At 43.2% G+C, this 19636-nt stretch overlaps 1 protein-coding gene across 1 annotated transcript in view; it reads right to left on the bottom strand.

Annotated features, from left to right (window-relative positions):
• The window catches only part of Dzank1 (double zinc ribbon and ankyrin repeat domains 1), a 48472-nt gene that overhangs the window by 22195 nt on the left and 6641 nt on the right, over positions 1-19636 (bottom strand). The window contains exons 4-10 of the mRNA XM_038330784.1: positions 13565-13667; positions 12214-12310; positions 10789-10904; positions 7776-7861; positions 5950-6067; positions 4126-4239; positions 2681-2773 (exon numbers count right to left, since the gene is read on the bottom strand). Coding sequence (XP_038186712.1) covers positions 2681-2773; positions 4126-4239; positions 5950-6067; positions 7776-7861; positions 10789-10904; positions 12214-12310; positions 13565-13667 — 727 coding nt within the window. The remainder of the gene's footprint in view (positions 1-2680; positions 2774-4125; positions 4240-5949; positions 6068-7775; positions 7862-10788; positions 10905-12213; positions 12311-13564; positions 13668-19636) is intronic.

Genomic DNA, 19636 nt, shown 5'->3' with positions numbered 1-19636 from the left:
ATACCGTCTCCTGGATTCTGAGGGTGTCAGGCACACAAGTGATGCACAGATACACATGATGACAAAAATCCATACACATAAAATAAACAAACAGAAAATAAAGATTTAAAAAATCAGTTGGTGGTAAATATGTGGGTTTATTCTAACTATTCGGCTACTCTGCTCCACTGGTCTGTGTATACATCTTATGCGCCGTGCTGTTTTGATTACTAAGGCTTTGCAGTATATCAGAAAATGTGACTGCTCCAGCTTCGCTCTTTTTGATTAAGATTGCTTTGACCATTCCAAGTAATTCCATGTGAACTTTAGGATTCCTTTCTTTATTTTGTAAAAAATAAAGTCACTGAAATTTTGGCAGGATTTTCCTAAATCTGTAGACTGCTTTGGAAACTGCAGATATTTTATCTATGCTAATTCTCCCGATGCCTGAACAAGGGATAACCTTCCACTTATTCCTGTCTTCAATTTCATTTTCTTTCTGTTTTCTCTTTTGTCTTTTGAGACAGTCTTGCTGTCTGAGGTTGTGCAGAGAACAGCAACAGTCTGAGGTCCGGTAGAGGTACAAAGAACTCTCTAGTGGCTGACTGCTCTGCTTCTGTGATCTCTCAGCTTTTACCTCCTAATAACTGACTCTGGATTTTTTATTAATACCAATTAGAATCCATGCTACAATTTCTGCCTCAACCCTGGTGCTGGAACTATAGCCCTATTACCGTGCTCAGTTTTTCTTTTAATTAATACTCTAAACTTTTCATTTTTATCTTTGTCTGTTTACTACCTCTTCTTCAAAATTTGCTAGAAGGAATAGAAAGACAAAAACAAGCCAACAAAACCAACAAAGGTATCTGTAGCATCCCTATTAGATTTAACTGGTACTTACTGAATGCTGCACCTAACAAGGACAGAAAACTCACACTGCTCAGGTGTACCAGGATGCTTCCAAGTTAGATCATATGATGGACCACAGAATAAATCATATTAGAGTAATGAACCACACAGAGCATGTGCTCTAGCTATAAGAGTTAATTATTGGTGGCTGGTGGGGTGGCACAAGCCTTTAATCCTAGTACCAGGAAGGCAGAGGATGGCTAACATTTGAGTTTGAGGCCAGCCTAGTCTACAGAGAGAGTTCCAGGACTGCCAGGCTACACAGAGAAACCCTGTCTTGAAAAAAACAAAAAAGAGTTAACTTTTAAGTCACCACTGCTAATAATGAGGAAAAGACCATATATTTGGAAATGAAGCAAACAACTAACAAATAAGTCTTGACTAAATAACAAATAGTCTAAGACTAAAGAAGAAATCCCAGGGAAAATGAACAGAATTTTTAAAGGTATTATTGTGAAAACACAATATATACACTTATATTTACAGCATGCTGCCAAAGAAGATCTTCAGAATTTTACATTTCATGTTGGAACGAGGAAAGAAATTTAAAGTCAGTGGCCTGAGTTCTTATTTCAGGAAATTACAAAGGGGCCAGAGAGCTGGCTCAGCAGGTAAGGGGGCTTGCGTCCAAGCCTGACAACCCGGGTTTGATTCCCAGGACCCACATGGTAGAAGAAGTAAACGGTGTCCTCTGACCTTATGTGCATGTGTGTGCTCACACAAAAAATAGAAAATCTGAAGAAAAAAATAAGGCCAGGAATAGTGGCACACACCTTTAATTCCAGTAATCAGGAAACAGAGGCAGGCAGGTCTTTGTAAGCCTGGTCAAATATAGTGGGTTCCAGGCCAGCCAGCATTACATAGTAAGAGAGAAAGAAGAAAGAAAGGAAGAAAAGAAGAAAGGAAGGAAGGAAAAGAAAGAGATAAAGAAAAAATTTTAAAAAATAAGTGAGTAAATAAATAAAAAGGAATCTGAAAAAAAGGGGACCAAATTAAAGCAAAGAGAAAGAAGTAAAAAAAAAAAAAAAAAAAACAAATAAAACTAGGATGTAAAATCTGAAGACTTGAAAAGATCATAAAAGTCACACATCTCTGACATGATGGGGGAGGGGACAGGACAACCATATTACCAAACACAAGAGAAGCATGTAAGCAGAGATCCTACAGACAAACAGGCAACATCATAAGGCAACATGTATGATGTGTTGGTGATACTGTAAGGTTAAAATATGGTAACATCTGTGCTGGTGAAAGAAACAGGATTAAAGACAGAAGTAAGGGGAAGATTATCCTATGTTCAGGCATCAGAAGAATTAACATAGATAAAATGTCTGCAGTGGGGGGTCAGAGGATAATCTGGGGAGTCAATTCTCTCCTTCCACTGTGAAGTCTACAGAACTCGGGTTGCCAAGCTTTTGGTTTTTTTTTTTTTTTTTTTTTTTGTTTTTTTGTTTTTTTGTTTTTTCGAGACAGGGTTTCTCTGCAGCTTTTTTAGAGCCTGTCCTGGAACTAGCTCTTGTAGACCAGGCTGGCCTTGAACTCACAGAGATCCGTCTGCCTCTGCCTCCCAAGTGCTGGGATTAAAGGCGTGCGCCACCACCGCCCGGCGGGGTTGCCAAGCTTTTGAGGCAAGTGCTCAAAAGTGCTTTCACCTGCTGGGCCATCTTGCAGCCCTTCTCTGTGTTTCATAACGATCTTTCTCCTCCACTGCATGTCTTACTTCTCTAGTAACATCAGCACCGAGCACTTAGTGACCACCAAAGACAGGGACATTCACATTCAGCCCACCTACCTCCTGTGTTCCAGGCAGGGTCCCCTCACAGGAGACACAGTATCTCAGCTGAGCAGGATTCCCAGTGCCACAGGTGCGACAGATCACCTTCTCCTTGAATTAGAAACAGAATGAGCAATGACAGGGTGGAGGGGCCAGCAGTCCTGTTAGTCAGCCAGTGGTGTTACAGCATCCAATCAGAAATACTGCGTTGGGCTGGGAATTATTGCAGCAGTACCAGGCGAATGAACACAGCTTTAAAAGAGACAAAACTGCAAGCAAGCAAACAAACTGAAGACAGCATTCATTTACTTTGAGGAAAACAATTTGAAATTTTAGGATGGTTATGTTCCCATCTCCAATGTGGGGAACCTGACAGCCAACAGGCTTTCTATTCATGGCCTATACCATAAGGAGAAAGACTTGAGACCAGCAGAAGCTCGTCTGTGGACTTACAAGTCTGTTGGGTCCTGCAGCTTTATGATAGCTATGAATTTAGGCTTGTTCTGTAGGTTATGATTTAGTTAGAGGTGGAAGAAATGGTTGTCAAAAGAAAACATTAATGTAACTTCCCAACTCAGTCCGAGAGTCGAGATGCAACACAGAAACAGAGGAGAAGACAGAACTGGACAGGGCTAGGAATGAGAAGGAAGTGCGGAGGAAACAGAGGAGGCAGGGATGTTGTAACTATAATAAGGTTGGTACAGTTAAGGAGAAACCTCACATTATGCCCTGGATTAGGAAACCGCCTACAGGGTAAGGCCCTACCCATAGAAGGTTCTAGTTTGTAAAATGCAAACTGATTAGAAAGAACTACCACAACTGCTTAGGCCAGTGCTTGCAGGTCCAGCCACCGAGGAGCACAGAGGCTGGCAAGCGTGGGAGAAGTGGGCCAAAGTTTATCTGCAGCTGGCAGCAGAATTTAAGAGCACCAGTCACAAGGTACTGGTTTTTCAGCCACAAAAGATGTGATGCTGAGGGCGTCATGGAGGCTGGCATCAAAGGTCCTGGAAGCTGTTGAGGCCAGGCAGTGGGTGACGGGGTCAGATTCCCTAAAAGAGGTCCCGAGGAGCCACTGCATGAGGCTGGGAAGGTGAAGTGTAAGCTGCAATGGAGCTGCCAGGGCGTGAATAATTCTACCCGCTCTTTCTACAAAACAGTAAGCCACCATCAAACAAAACGTGAAACCACTTCCAGGGAACAATTGTAAGTCAATATTAGTAACAATAATTATGCAAAACACTATCTAAATTAGCTATATTGCAATTGGCCCTCAAAATTCATTTTGGGGGAATGTGGGTAGGCATCTCCATTACAGATCCTTTGGATCGGTACACCTTCCTAAAAATGAGAATGGGTTTGCTCATGACACTTTATCCATCATTAGTCCACTCCACCAGCTGAAGACAGACACACAATGATTCGGACACCACTGTCCGGGTTTTGACAGACTCACACTTCCCTACCTTCACGTGGAAGCTGGCCTGGGAGCGCAGCTGTGGAGCAAGAGGAGCCTCGCACACCACACAGAAGGGGGTGTTCATGGGTACCACGCTTCCACACTCTGTGCACATGCCCATCTGCTCAAAGGAAAAGGCCAGGGTTGACTGCGAGGTAAAGGCTGACAGGACCTAGTTCATAAGGTTTGACTTGCTTCTGTAAACACTTAAAATAATTACCTTCCTCTATTTTATTGCCACTAAGAGTAAACAACAACAAGAAAGCGCTTTACTCTAGAACGAGAACTGTAAGCCGCTGGTGAGCAACAAACCGAAAGTTCCTGAAAATGCCCATTTGCACAAGAGCATGGTGGTTCTTACAGGCTGCTCTCCTCCTCCCTGCTCTGGGCAGCGGCTCCTCCAGGGCAGGGCAGGCTGGGAACAGTAGCACTTCTGTGACTGCCCGCTGTACAGGGTCTTCCTTATTTGAAACATTGCCAAGATGACAATCTCAGTGGCAAACAAAGAGGACCAGGGGCTCATGGTAATCAACAGACAGGCGAAGTGCCCAAGGATTTTTATTTGTTGCTATTATTTCTACTATTGTTTTGAATAGATTGCTTTGCTTTTATTATGATTCCTATTTTAATTTTTGAAAAATACTCTGTGTGTCTGTGTGTGTGTGTATGTGTGTATGTGTGTGTGTGTGTGTGTTGGGACAGAGAGGGTTGGGAATGACACAGGTGTAGTAGTGATCATGTATGAAATTCTCAAAAAAATTAAAATATGTGTGATATGTGTGTGTGTTCATACAAGGGCAAAAGCACATGTATGTACAGGTTTGCGTGTGTGCAGGGCAGAAGATAGACTCAGGTGTCATCATCAGGAATGCTGTCCATCTCCTTCAAGACAGGGTTTCTCATCGGCCTGCAGCTTACCAATCATGCTAAGCCTGCAGCCTAGCTAGTGAGCTAGGTGTTGAGGACTGACCTCGCCTGTGTGCTTTCAAGCCAACAGCGCTTTACTGACAGAGACATTCTCCCAGCACCATGCCCAGGAACTGTCTCAAGTTCTCAGTTCTCCCAAGCAGCCACACATCTTTACTTGCATGTGTACATGAAAAAGAGCTTAATATAAGTAAAAAGTGCCGGGCAGTGGTGGTGCACACCTTTGATCTCAGTACTCAGCAGGCAGAGGCAGGAGGATGTCTGGGAGTTCAAGGCCAGCCTGGTCTACAGAGTGAGTTCCAGGACAGCCATGGCTACACACAGAAACCCTGTATCAAAATACAAAACAAATTAATTTTAAAAAAGCAAAAGCTTAGGCTAACTTAAAAACAGTCTTAAGTTTTATATTCGGTCCAGCCCACACCAACATCTATCAGCAAAGTCTTACTAGCTTGAGGTACTTGAGCACAGCTAAGGGTCTCATTAAGACAGTAAGATTTCAGCCTGTTTCTGTCTGTCTTCTCCAAGGCCACACTAAAGAAATCCTGTTAGAAGTATGTTCTCTATTCTCAAGAAGGATCTGGATAGCAAGAGATCAATGCGCTCAGAATTCTTTTTTTTTTTTTTTTTTTGTTTTTTGTTTTTCAAGACAGGGTTTCTCTGTGGCTTTGGAGCCTGTCCTGGAACTAGCTCTTGTAGACCAGGCTGGTCTCGAACTCACAGAGATCTGCCTACCTCTGCCTCCAGAGTGCTGGGATTAAAGGTGTGCGCCACCATCGCCCGGCCCTCAGAATTCTTTCAATGAGTGTTTATGTTTGTGGCTCATGTGACAGGCCCACGTCACGGGTACCCATACAGGTCACATAAACCAGAAACCAATGTTTTCAAACACTCCGAAGCTTACCTGAGCTGGTTCTGGGGGTGGAAGACGATAGCCAAATATGGGTGGAACAGGAGCCCCACATTCTTGACAGAAGCGAGCAAAGGGATCAGATGGACGGGAGGCCAGACAGTGGGCACACCTACAGCAAAACAGGTCCCATTTACCCATAGGGTAGACACGAACATTTTTACATATCTAAAGTATGGGAGAGGATGCATGAGCTCCTGCTTCCCAAAGGACTACTGGCAGTAAAAGGTTATTTGGGGGGAGCACTTTTATCAGTGATATACCTGCTGAACAGCAGCCCATGCTTATGAAAGCAACCCTAATTAAATTCAGTCACATACGCATACACACATGTACTCACATGACATGAAAGTTGGAGGGGAAATTCTTAAGAAGATCAAGTGTGTCTCTGTGTGTGTGTGTATTTCTTTTTTAAAAAAATATTTATTTATTTACAATTATTATACAATGTTCTGTCTGTGTGTATGCCTGCAGGCCAGAAGAGGGCACCAGACCTCATTACAGATGGTTGTGAGCCACCATGTGGTTGCTGGGAATTGAACTCAGGACCTTTGGAAGAGCAGGCAATGCTCTTAACCACTGAGCCATCTCTCCAGCCCCTGTGTGTGTATTTCTAAACACCTTCATTAGAATGCAGAGATTGTCTAATATAATTTTTTTGAAAGTAAGACATAGCTATATTTTGCTTTTAAAAAAATCAACATTAAGTAGAGAAACAAAAGTAAATTATAAAATACAATATGTCATATAGATATTAGTTAGAAGAAGGCAGGAGTGGCTACTTATTATTAGGGCAAACAGCATCTGAGCAAAGGAAGTCACCAGGGTTAAAGAAGGTTATGTGACAGTGCCATAGGAGTGAACTCAACAACAGAACATAAACATTCAAACAATGCCATATTTAATAGCAGTTTTAAGGAGACTTTTAAACTACATGGACTTTCAGAGTTGGACAAATTGCATCTTGCATTCTGAGATGGTCATAAGCTTTGGGGCCAGTAGTGGAATGTTATGATTTGAATCTGTAATGCCCGCACAGTCCTTAGGCCTTTCCTATGTCATTTGAAGGTTGTGGAGCCTGCTTGGTGAAGCAGGTTACCAGAGAATGGACTTTGAAGGTTATACCCATCCCTGGTTCAGTCCAATAACTTTCTGCTTCTTGCTTGCCAAGTTGTGAATAAGCTGAGAGGGTCTTATTGTGTTTCCTAAGCTAACCTGGAACTTACTATATAGGCCAGGTTAGCCCAGAACTTGTGATCTTCCTACCTCAGCATCCTTAAGGTTGGTATTACAGGAATGTGTCACGTGTGAAAACCTGTTTAGTTTTTCTGTTAAAATTTTTTTCTATGTTTTATTTTCTATGTATGGACATTTTGCCTGCAATACAAGCCCATTCACATAGAGGATAGAAGAGGGTGTTGGATCCCCTGGGACTGGAGTTACTGACAGTTGTGAGCCATCATGTGGGTGCTGGGAATTAAACCAGGTCCTCTGGAAGAGAAATCAGTTGGTGCTCCTAACCACTTAGCCATCTCTCCAGTCCTGGCCTCCTTTCTCCAACTATGTGTTTTTAAACTATAATCTTTTTCTAGGTATGTTAAATACCAAAACTTAGGAGTCTGAGGCAAGAAATGGTTTCAAGTTTGAGGCCAAACTGGACTGCATAGGAAGTGCCAGGTCAAGCCTACAAGGCAAGTCCCTATCTCAACAAATTTAATTTAAAAACTAGGGATGGGCAAATACAGTGTTATATTTCACTTTAAATCCATGTGGATCATGTGTGACTTTGATCTAAGACAGGCACAAAACATGTTACGTACTTGAGGAAGTCTGTGTCCCTCTGGATCCGTGTGATCTCAGTGCTTGTCAGACTCTTCTGGCCAGTTATGTGTGCAAAGCCAGGGGACTGAAATAAAGAACACAGACAGAGCTGGGAATAGACATACAGGTCGTATGAAGGGTAAGGAAAAGCCATTCAAATTCATTTGCCAGAGTTCATGTTTTAAAACTATCACAGAGAAACTAGGCACACACTTTAAATCCCAACATTCAGGAGGTAGAGGCAGGCGGATCTCTGTGAGTTCCAGGACAACCAAGGACAATACAGAGAAACCATGGCTTCAAAAATAAAAAAACAAAACCACAAAAAAATCTGAATTTACTATTAGACAGATTATATTTTAAAATTGGAAGACAAGCTAGAATCTTAAAGAAAGTATTTCTAGAAAACTCAAAAGGACTCACTTATACACATAGGTTATTTAAGTTAATTTCTCTGTGTTTAGTGCGGAAAAAGGGTAAAACAAACAGAATTTCACATGGTCTCCGTCCCTAAAGCACATCCCTTATATCTGTACAATATAATTGAAATCTTATAACAGACTTGTGCTGTGTTCCCTGGGAGCCTAGAGGAGAGAATATTCATATTTGCAGGCTCCACAGGAGATGTGCTAACAATCAAGGTGGGCACGGGAAAGCGGAGGAAAGTGTGTGAAGTAGACAGAAAACATAAGGACACACACAGGTACCACAGGAGGGCAGCACATGGCTCATCCTGGGATACATATGGCTGGATGTGGTCTACAGAACGGAACGGAAAGGAAGCCTGAGAAAGAAAGATGAAGGGAGAAGCCAGCCACGGTACTACTGATAATGAAATGCACTGGCTACCTTAGCCATTATATCCTTGACATTCACAATCACCCTATGAGTTGTGCCATTTTATTGTATATTTGTTATATTATTTTGAGACGGTCTTGTTAAACAACCCAGACTGGCCTTGTTTTTCTCCTTCCTCAGTCTCCTGAAACCAGGGATTAAAGAAACGAACCACCACACTGAGCATATAGCATATTATTTTGATATACCAGACTTTCAAAAAAGTTATCAAAAGAGCAAAACTAACTCCTGTTCCTTCAGCTTAAACAATTGCTTATGGCAACATTTTCCTACATATCTCTTTATTCTCTTTGAGTCACATGAGGCTAACCTGTAGGCATGACAAGTCTCAGCCCCTAAGTAGCTGAGTATGAATTTCCCAGGAACAACCATGTGCCAAAGTCAGAAGAATGAAGGGTTATGATCTTATCTAATCCACAAATCCACTTTTAGAGCCTGCGGCTATGACAATGGTGTCCTTCTGTAATTTTTTCCTGGTCTAGGGTCTGATCCAATACCATGTCATGTCCTCTTTGTCACTTCTAATTTGAAGTGGTTCCTCAGTCTCTCTTCAACTTTCTTGCCCTGAACATTTTAAAAGAGCAATATGCCAGTCAGGTTCAGTGGGGGCGTGCCTGAAATCCCAGCACCCAAGATACAGAACCTATCACCTGTGCTGCCTCAATGTATAGAACAATTAAAAAATGAGCCATGGTTTGGAGACAAGCTGGGGAGAGGGGATGCTACATGAGAGGGGGTGGAGAGAGGAAAAGGAAGGGGGAGTGATGTAATTATATTTTATTTAAAAAAATATAGGCAGATGCAGGAGCATCACCACAAATTTGAGGCCAGCCTCATCTACACATTTTCAGACCAGCCAGGGCTGTATTGTGAGATTATTCCTAGAAGCAAAACAAACTAACATGGCCATTAACTCACAGAAATTTGTAGCATATGGCATTGACATGGAACTTGTGTTTGTCTAACGTTCCTGTAAGCAGACTCAGGCATGAATCTTGGTACACACTCCAGAGGCAGGGTGCTGTCAATGTAGCATGTGAGGGGTTACAATACTCATTTCTGAGAAGGATGCAGAAGCTTGAAAACCCATTTGGCTTGAGCTCACGTCAACAGTATGGGCACTAAATCTTGGGATTTCAGACTTAATTCTGTAGACAACGGGGAGCAGTCAGAAAGATTTTGTTAAGGACGAAGTATAATGTTCAAGACTTTGTGTCCCCTCACATGTGGCCTGTACCAGAAGGCATAAACTGGTCTTCTATTGGCCAAGTATTGCAAGTCACTGAATTTCATTTCGCCTATGTTACATATATTGCCTCCCATACTGGTTCAGGTTCCAGATAGACTCTCAGATTTCAAACTATGTTGGCAGACAGGAAGATGTAAGTTTGGTGGCTAATTCATCAGGTGGCAATACTGAACCGGACGTCCTTGCCAATGACTGTCTACAGATGCGAATGGACCCTCTGGGTGGCTCTGCATTCCATATCATCACAGAACCTACAAACTTGGTAACGTCAGCCTAAAGCTAGCTGTCATTTGTCATTTATCCTCCACTTTGTTACCTGACCCTGAAGGACGGATGAGTCCAAGGAAGACTGGCCCCATGCTCTCTTTGTGAGTCTCTGTTCAGGGCTGCCATGAGGGCTGAGAGTACGCATTTCAAATGGACTCCTGTGCGATTATGGTGCTTCAGGGATGGGGAGCCCACTTTGAGAACCACTATGCTATCTCATCACACAGTTTATCTTGTGGATGACATCACTGACTAAAAATTTCTGTACATATCCAGGCAGAGTTGGAGCACACCTTTAATCACAGCACTTGGGAGGCAAAAGTCAGCAAATCTACAGACAGAGTTCCAGGGCAGTGAGGGCTATGCAGAAAAACCCTGTCTTCGAAAGCAAAAAACAAAATAAACAAATAAAAAGTTGGTGTGACTAGTTACTTGATTACTGTTTATCTGTTTCAAGTCCCTGCCAAAGGACCACTCTATGAACATGGAGGCCTTTCCCTTTGGACACAGTGTTTCCAGAGCTGGGAACTGCCCCCAACAAGACTAAAGGCTGAAAGCCAGCTGTCCTAACGAGTGCTGGGAAGCATTAAAATGCCTGAGGTGTTTCGGCTACCCTAAAGAATTTCCACTGCTATTACCTGGGATTGATGAGTAGATATTCTAGTAGCAGATGCATCATGGTAGGTGGGGATTTCCAGTGGACCCTCAGCGAAGCGAAGATCTTTCAGAGTTTTAGAGTCTGCTCTTTCACCTACTTTGAGGTATAGAATTACATTAAAAATATTGTTTTGTGATTATCTGTTACCATATAAAACCATGTACATATGCCCCCCATGGCTAGAAACCTCCAGTAAAGGAATACATCACATTTCTTCCCAGTGCCAACTACTATAAAGTCACTCTCCCCACGTCAGCGAAACAAAACGGATAAATAATTAACCCAGTCTAAGAAAATAACCTTCCTTGATACCTTCCGCAACATTCCATGTTGAGCTAAAAAAAAAACCAGACCAGTCCAACTGCAAAGTTAGCAGGTAACATCATTTCAACTAAAAAGAAAAAAAAAAACTGTGGCAGTCTCTTCTTTGCATGGTTATTGCTTACTTACTTGGTCTCTTTGTTGTTGTTATTTTAGAAAACAAATAAGCAAAAACCTCAACATTCTGAGTTTGGTCCCGGGAAGCTACGTGTACTGAGACAAGTGACTCCCAAAAGTGGTTCTCTGTGGCATCCGTGCACCCCACACACAAGCAACAACAACAACAATACTGTTGGGAGCTTTTGTTTATTTGTTTTCTAAAAACAACAACAACAATAAAGTGACTGGGTCTTTTAGGAAAAGTTGAGGTCTTACTTACGTGACTTCAGACAGCAAAGTTTCTGGACTCCTCGGTAAGTAAGAAATAGCCACGCAAAGAAGAGGCTGCCATGTGACCTGCTAACTATGTAATTGCACTGGTCTGTTTTCTTAGCTTGGCATGGAATGTTGTAGACGGTATCAAGGAAGGCTATCTTCTTAGACTGGGTTAATTATTTCTCAGTTCTATTCGCTGACTTGGGGAGGTGACTTTAGAGCAGTGGCTGCTGGGAAAGAATGTGATGTAGTCCTTCACTGGGGCTTCTAGCGATGGGGGCATATTTGCATGCCAAATGCTTTTCCCTGCTAAGCTATTTTGCAGGTCCCCAAGACATAAAAAGGCAGACTCATTTTCTAACCATCCTACACGCACCTTTGCAGTTTCCACGGTAACCAAACCTGACTCCACATCTGATGCTGGTCCTTCTCGTGCAGCTCGGTTTTACTCAATGCTAGCAGAACTCTGTTTCTGTTTAAAATTTACCCTAACATCCCCCTCTTTCCAAACCCGATGACCCTTTCTTTGTTAGGTGAGCACCCCCTGGTTCCTTCAATAGAATCATTCGATAAATCAAATTTGTCAGACTGCTTGCTTATCTCTCATGGTCAAATTGTAGCCTGCCTTCCTGCTTTTCTTGTTTCAACGCAAGTGCAGAAGCAGCACACAGTGAGCATGCAGGAGCCTGCTTAGGTTCCCTCATCGTACCTGCAAGCCGTCTAAGGTTAACGTTCCAAGCAGACTTGTTTTCAGCATTCTTATACTTCTTCCTTAATTTTGGTCCGACAAACCCATTTTTTAATTCCTAGGAATGAAGAGATCACATGGCACTTGATTACATAGCCTTAGCGTATGAGAATCAAAAGTTGTGGTACAGACAGTGTCACGGTGGGCACATCTCACTTGCGAGGGATGAGGGTAGTTTGTATAAAGTGATGTCTGTTTCTGCTGGAAACCCGCAGTTTCAACTCTGGCTGGAAGGCCTCACCAGGTCAAGCAGCCAAGATGGGAGACATGGGTAGTGTCATCCTTAGAGACAGTGAGAGTGTGAGGAAAGAATCAGAGGGGAAAACAGGGTGCGGTCAGACCCAAAATGTCAGGCATTATACACACTACCTGCCCAGACAGCCATCCGAAGACTTCTCAGCCTTTCTCGGACGGACTCCGTCCCTTCTACCTGACTTGGGCCTGAGCTCTGATGACTGTCCCTGCGACGGCCACACTAGAGACCCACTCATCCACTTGTAGCCACTCTGGTCTCAGGGCTACCGCCTGGCTAAGTAACAGCCCCACAAACCTTCTCTGTCACTCTCAACAAGTACCCCACGACTGAGATCTCCTGGTTGGGTGGCCACTGTCTGGCCCTCTTACCTGGACCACTGGTGCTGATAACCCAGGCTGAAGTTCCAAACACCCTTCTTACGTCTATCAGATTAACTCTCCACAAAAGAGAAGAATTAGAGTTTTCGCCAGACTTTAACGGAAGTCACACCCCCTGGATCAGTCTACTTAGCCTGACTATTCCATTCACCTAATATGCACTCACTGCCCTCCCTTGCCTGCCCCTGAGCTCTGCTAAGAGTACTGCACCCCTGCTTACTGCCTGCCACCTTGGAGCTTGCAAATGGGAAAGGCTGACAAGAAACCAAGAAATCACGTGCTCAGCTCACTTTCCCCAGCGAAGGCCTGGTGCAGGGACAGAGAAGAGAGCAAACAGCTTGTTTATTTGGAGTTCATGCAGCCTTCACAGACAGGGCGGACGGGGCGGAAGCTGAGTCCCTGGGTGGCATGCTAATGGTTTCTGCTTCATCACTGATAGTCAATGCAGACAACAGCACAGGCAGTAACGGGGCCCAGTCAGAATCCCAATCTTAGACAGAGGGAGGTTTGACCAAGGCGGGGAAATCAGTGAAGGTTCTTCACAATGGTTGATCCTGACCTTAATCATGAGGATCTATCTGATGTGAGTAGAAGCGCTGTAAAGAAAGGAGGGTGTGCCCACTGGGCAAGAGAGGATGGAAGAGCGACAGGTGGAACATTCTTCGGCTTCATTACTTGCCTGCTTTGAAAAACCTTCAACACTCTCTTCAGGGGAGACCATCTTCGGGGGCTCATAGTCAACCTGAAACACCTTTGTCACAATTCCACTTTGTCTGCAGTCTCTGAAAATCAAATTTTTAAAAAGGAGAGAGTATCTTACACAAACCTTCCAGGTGAAGAGTCCAAGAATAAGAAAATAAAAATGGAGATTCCAAAAATAAGAATGTAAAAATAAAGAAATATACAGTTGTAAGTCTAGGAGAATGAGAACAGACTGTCAGCAGCTTTCTCAGCAGCTTGAGGGATAACTATTAAGTGGGTTATTTTTCTTTACAACCCATAGCTCTGTTTACAAGGCCAAAGCATCTCTCTGCAAACTGAGAGCTATCCAGTCAACTTTTAGGAAACAGATATATGACTTCTGGGTTATGCATTATCCCTGCTATGTGAACCTGGCAGCATCAAAGGGGAGAGCACAGGGCTTCAGTAAACACCACCTGGAAGTACCAGGGAAGATAATAGATTAAGTACAAACCCAAGTTTTTAACTAAAAAACTCTGTTGATGGAGATTGTAAAGTAAGGCAATCTGTATCTGAGTTTTACCTTGAGATTGTAAAAATTCCTTTGTTCAGACCTATGCTTGGTGTCCCTGCTATAAAAAGGTGGGTTCAGAAACCGGCCTTTGCCACAACCTTACACAGACCATCTCTGGCTGTGGTCTCAGCTAGCTGATAAGCTTTTTGTGCCCCACGGAGACTTTTTATTCTATTATTTTATTTTTTCCTGAGTTCTGGTTTCTGGAATAAAGTTTGCTTCTGGTTTATTAGACTCGGGTGGTCTGTCCCCATCTTTGCGCGACCCCTCTGGACCCAACACAGGAAAAGGTGGCTAGCAGTCAAGATGATGCTTAAATTATTTAATGTAGCCGCTAAGTTTGTTACCTTTTAAGTTGGAAAAATTAAAATATACTTTCAGCTAAGGAGGCCATGAGAGATGAGGGTTAGGGGCGAAGGGCGGGGTGGTATCGGTCTTCAGCAGTGATTCTGGAACTCTAGACCTTGCCCCAGCCCAGTGCTGTTCACAGAGCCTCAGGCCAGTGTGCAGCACTCCTTCCTACCCTGCCTGCCTCAGAATCCTGGCCTCAGTGGCACGGAGCCCAAGCTCAGGAAAGTGGTTGCCATCTCTTGTATCTTCCTTCTAGGTCTGCTCTGAATCTTCAAAACCATTCCTGGAAAGCCAGGCATAGAGGTAGATCACTGCAAGTTCAAGAGCACTGGCTACTCTTCCAAAGGACTTGAATTAGATTCCCAGCACCCATATGGTGATTTACAACTGTCTATAAAAGCAGCTCCAGGGGATCTGACTCCCTCCTCTGGCTTCCAGGGGCACTGTATGCATGTGGTAAACAAGTAGACAAAAGACTCATGCACATAAAATAAAAATAGAAGGTTTTTTTTGTTTGCTTGTTTTGAGACTGAGTTTCTCTTTTTAACAGTCCTAGCTGTCCTGGAACTTGCTCTTTAGACAGTCTGGCCTAGAACTCACAGAGATCACCCTGCTTCTGCCTCCCAAAGTGCGGGGATCAAAGGTACCTGACATCACTACTGTCTCAAAAGTAATTTTAAAAAATAAATAAACACAATTTATACTGTGTGGCTACAAACAACAGGTAGTTTATCAATAAAAGGCCAACAGAAATCTCTGATAGAAAAGCCAAAGTGATTTCCTTAAAGGATCACAGTTGTTTTTAAAATGGACCAGCTATGAAGCATCTTCTTTGTAATTATCTCCAGTCATTTTCTCTGAGACCAGAATTCTGGACAGACAGCTTAGCTATTTACCTGACACAAAACACACACTATTTATATTCAAAATGTACTTAAGTATTTATATTTAAAATGTTTAATGATCTCATTCTAAAGTTCCTTTTTAAAAGTAAAGTAGCTTTCATTTCTATTGTTGTAGTTTTAGTAATACAGATACATACAAGGTTTATGTGGGTGGACACCCAGCACTTGCGATCCTTGGGCCTCAAGCATTTAGCACCATGGATTTGACAGCTCATGGATTTGTGTCCTGCTTTAGTTCCCTACAGCTGTGATAAAACTCCAAGACCAAAACAACCTGGGGGAGGAATGAGTTCATTTGGCTTACAGCTTACATCCATCACTGAGGGAATCCAGGGCTGGAACTCAAGTCAGAAACCTAAAGGCAAGAATTAATGCAGACTGTGGAGGAGTGCTGCCTACTGGCTTGCTTCCCACAGCATGTTCAGCCGCCCTTCTCATACAACCAAGGACCACAAGTTCAGGGGTGATACCCCCCCATAGAGGGCCTGGGCCCTCACACACAAAGACTTGCCCACAGGTTAGTATGATGGAGTTACTTTCTCAATCAAGGTTCCCTCTTCCCAGATGACTATGTCAAGTTCATACACACACACACACACACACACACACACACACACACACCTCAAAATTAATCAGCACAAATAATATAAATACAAGGCTTGTGCCAGTAGATACTCCACACTTGGAATTCTTGGGCCTCTAGCATTCAGTGCCATGGATTTGAGTACTGTTTGCTTTAATAAAAGGCTCTTCTCATTTGGATTAAGTTTTACTGTGACGAAGATATGAAACACAGCTACACAGTTACTATTGAACACAATGGAGCAGTTTATGCACATAAACAATACTTGCTATTAGATGCTCAAAGGAAGATGAAAAAGTCAAATCTAGGGGCAATCCTTTGAAAGATGAAACCCCTCTTGCATAATTATTAATGAAAACGCTGTTCTGTTCTTTATATTCCTGCTAATTCATTAAACTTTTCATAAATCAGAAAAGAATCCCAATTTCCACAGTGTTTCCTTACCTAATTGTCATTTGGGTCACCTGTATCTACTGCTGCACAGCTAACTGCCCAGAAGCTGGGGCCTCAAACCCCAGGCCCTGGTAAACCGGTGGCAGCCAGGAGGCTCTCATATGAACAGTCATGTGGTACCACTGGATACTGGGGCTGGATAGCTTCTTTCACAAATGCTTGTTCTTGGGCCAGTCTCTCCCCTCCCCCACTCTCACAGTTTACACTCTCAAGGACATTATGTAAGGGCTCTGATTTCTCCACATATCAATGACAAGTACTGTCTACTTGTGGACCATCTGATCACACCTGCTCATGCTCTCTGTAGATATTTGCTTGAGGTGTTCCTCTGTATGTTAGGATATGGGTTGACTACTACAACTGGAACCAAAGTAATGACTTAAAAACAAACAAACCAGAATCAACAAGTGTGAGCAGTCCAAAGATAGTGTGTGTGTGTGTGTGTGTGTGTGTGTGTGTGTGTGTAGGGGGGGGGTTGAAAGAGAATGGCCCCATAGGCTCACCAGGGAGTGGCACAATTTGAAAGGATTAGGTGATGTGGCTTTGTTAGAAGAAATGTGTCACTGCGGGTGGGTTTTGAGGGTTCAAAACATGCCAAACACAGAATCTCTCTCTCTCTCTCTCTCTCTCTCTCTCTCTCTCTCTCTCTCTCTCTCTCTCTCTCTGTCTATAGATCAAGGTGTCATTGTCAGCTACTGCTCCAGTGTCTTTCTGCTTCCCACCATGATATTAACAGACTAAACCTCTCAACTATAAGGAAGCTCCCAATTGCTTTCTTCGCCTTGCTCATGGTATTCCTTCACAGCCACAGAACATTGGCTAAGACAGAGGGTATAGAGTCGAGGCGTTATAATGGTTAATGCTGATGGTTGACTTGATAGGGTCTAAATTCACTTAGGAGACAAGCCTCTGAGCATGTCTGTGAAAGATTTCCTATATTGGGTTAACTGAGGTAAGAAGATCCATCCTGGAGTGGGCTGGGGTCCCGCACTTCAAAAAAGAGAAAAAGTGAGCTCCACCCTGCCTCCTGACTGTAGATGCAAAGTGACCTGCCGTCTCGGGATCCAGTAACCATGAATTCCCTTCCTTGGATGGACCATACGCTCAAACTCTGAGCCAAAAGAAATCCTTCCTCCCTTGGGTTGCTTTTGCCAGGTATTTTTAATCACAGCACTAAGAAAAGTAAGGAACGCAGATGTCATGGGGACCACTTTCCATCTCGTTGCTCCATCATCCCTAGCACATTGCACTCATTCTCATGATCTGACGTGACTGACATTCATAGTGGGAAGCAGAACCCACCCTGTTTCCCTTTAAAGACAAAGTCTGGAAGTTTCACATGTCATTTCTACATATATCCATGAGCCACAGCCTGGGACATACCCGTACTATTAGGCTAAAAGTCACAGGTGCCATTATTAGAGAAGGGAGAAGCGGATGTTGGGGCAGGCAGAACTGCTGTTGTATCATCATCCCGGTGCTGGGAGCATCACGGGGTGTTTTAACTGTCACGCTGACTCACTTGCTCTGAAAGCTCACAGTGAAGCACAGCTTCGTGCATTTTAGGCTCTGAGTGAGATTTATATCTCTAACCTCAAACCTAATCTTTTGGGGGATGAGGGAGGTCTATTCTCGGGTTCAAATCCTTCTATCTACCATGAAGTGTAAGCTGGCCTGTGGGCTGTTCTAGGCTGAATAGAGTGGGCAAATGCCTTAGCTGGGTATCCAAGGACGTGGCCATCTGTGCTAGGGAGATAACCTAGGTCTTAAAGGAGTGGAACATGTGGCTGAGAACCAGGATGACATCAGGGTGGGGTCTGAAGTGCACTTCAGGAACCTTAGAGAAGTGTGCTAATGAGGACAGCTGAGGGGGATGCAGTAGTTCATGGATAAATCATCATATGTGCAGAGCCTAAAATGCATTTAACATGCACATATACCTCTATTAGGGCTCAGGATAGCGACCTTAAATATGCATGCACCAACATAAATTATACCCTGCATAAAAGCCATCTCTGGGTACCTCTACAAATACTATCCTTTCAATGAGATATCAGAATTAGAGAGCTGGGGTGTAGCACAGTTCACAGCATGTCTTCCTACATGCAAGGCCTGAGTCCAATCATCAGCACTACAAATCAGAATGTTCTGAATGACTACAAGCAAATTACCAAGATGGATTAATGGGAAGTCACAATTTGGTTTGGGTCAAGTTTTCTCAGCCTACCGAAAACTACTGAAATGCGAGGCTACATAATTCTTTTCCATAGGGCTATCCTCTACATTATAAAATGACAAGCTGCAACTCTCCCCATTACCCACTAGATCAGTGGTTCTCAACCTGTGGGTCATGACCCCTGTGGGAGTCACATATCTGATATCTTGCGTATCATATATTTACCTTATAACTCATAACAGTAGCAAAACTACAGGTATGAAGTAGTGACAAAATAATTATAACGTGGGGGGGTCACCACAACTTGAGTGTATTAAAGGGTGCAGCATTAAAAAGGTTGAATAACACTGCTCTAGATTCTAGTAGCAAGAAATACTCCTAATGGCAACCAAAATGTCTCTTGGCATTTGTACACATGGTATATGTACATGTTCATGTGGTGGTACATGCATGTGTGGATATGGGTGTGCATGCATGTGCGTGCAAGCGTGTGAAAGCTAGAGATGGGTTTCAGGTGTCTTCCTTCATCACGCTCCATTTATTTTATTTACTGTGTGTGCATAAATGCATACATCATAAGGGGTGGGGAGACACGGCATGCATGAAGAGATCAGAAGACAACTTTCAGAAGGTGGATCTCTCCTTCCACCTTGTTCTGAGGAAGGTTGGCCCCTGTTATTTCTGAGCTATGTATATCAGCCTATCTGGCTGCAAGCTTCTGGCCAATTCACCTATCTCTGCTTTCCATCTCACTGCAGGAGCACTGGGATTACAGATGTGTAGCTCCATCTCACTGTAGGAGTACTGGGATTACAGATGTGTAGCATGGCACTCAGCTTTTGATTCTGGAGACTGAACTGAGATCATCACTCATCACACTTGTACCACAAGCAGCATCTTTATCCATTAAGCCATTGTCCCCAGCTCTCCTTCCTTCCTTCCTTCCTTCCTTATCTATCTATCTATCTATCTATCTATCTATCTATCTATCTATCTATCTATCTATCTATCTAGTTATTTGTTTATAG

The sequence above is a fragment of the Arvicola amphibius genome, chromosome 5, assembly GCF_903992535.2.
Source record: "Arvicola amphibius chromosome 5, mArvAmp1.2, whole genome shotgun sequence".
NCBI lineage: Eukaryota > Metazoa > Chordata > Mammalia > Rodentia > Cricetidae > Arvicola > Arvicola amphibius.
The sequence above is the reverse complement of the archived record's forward strand: the minus strand, read 5'-3'. Positions and strand labels throughout refer to the sequence as shown.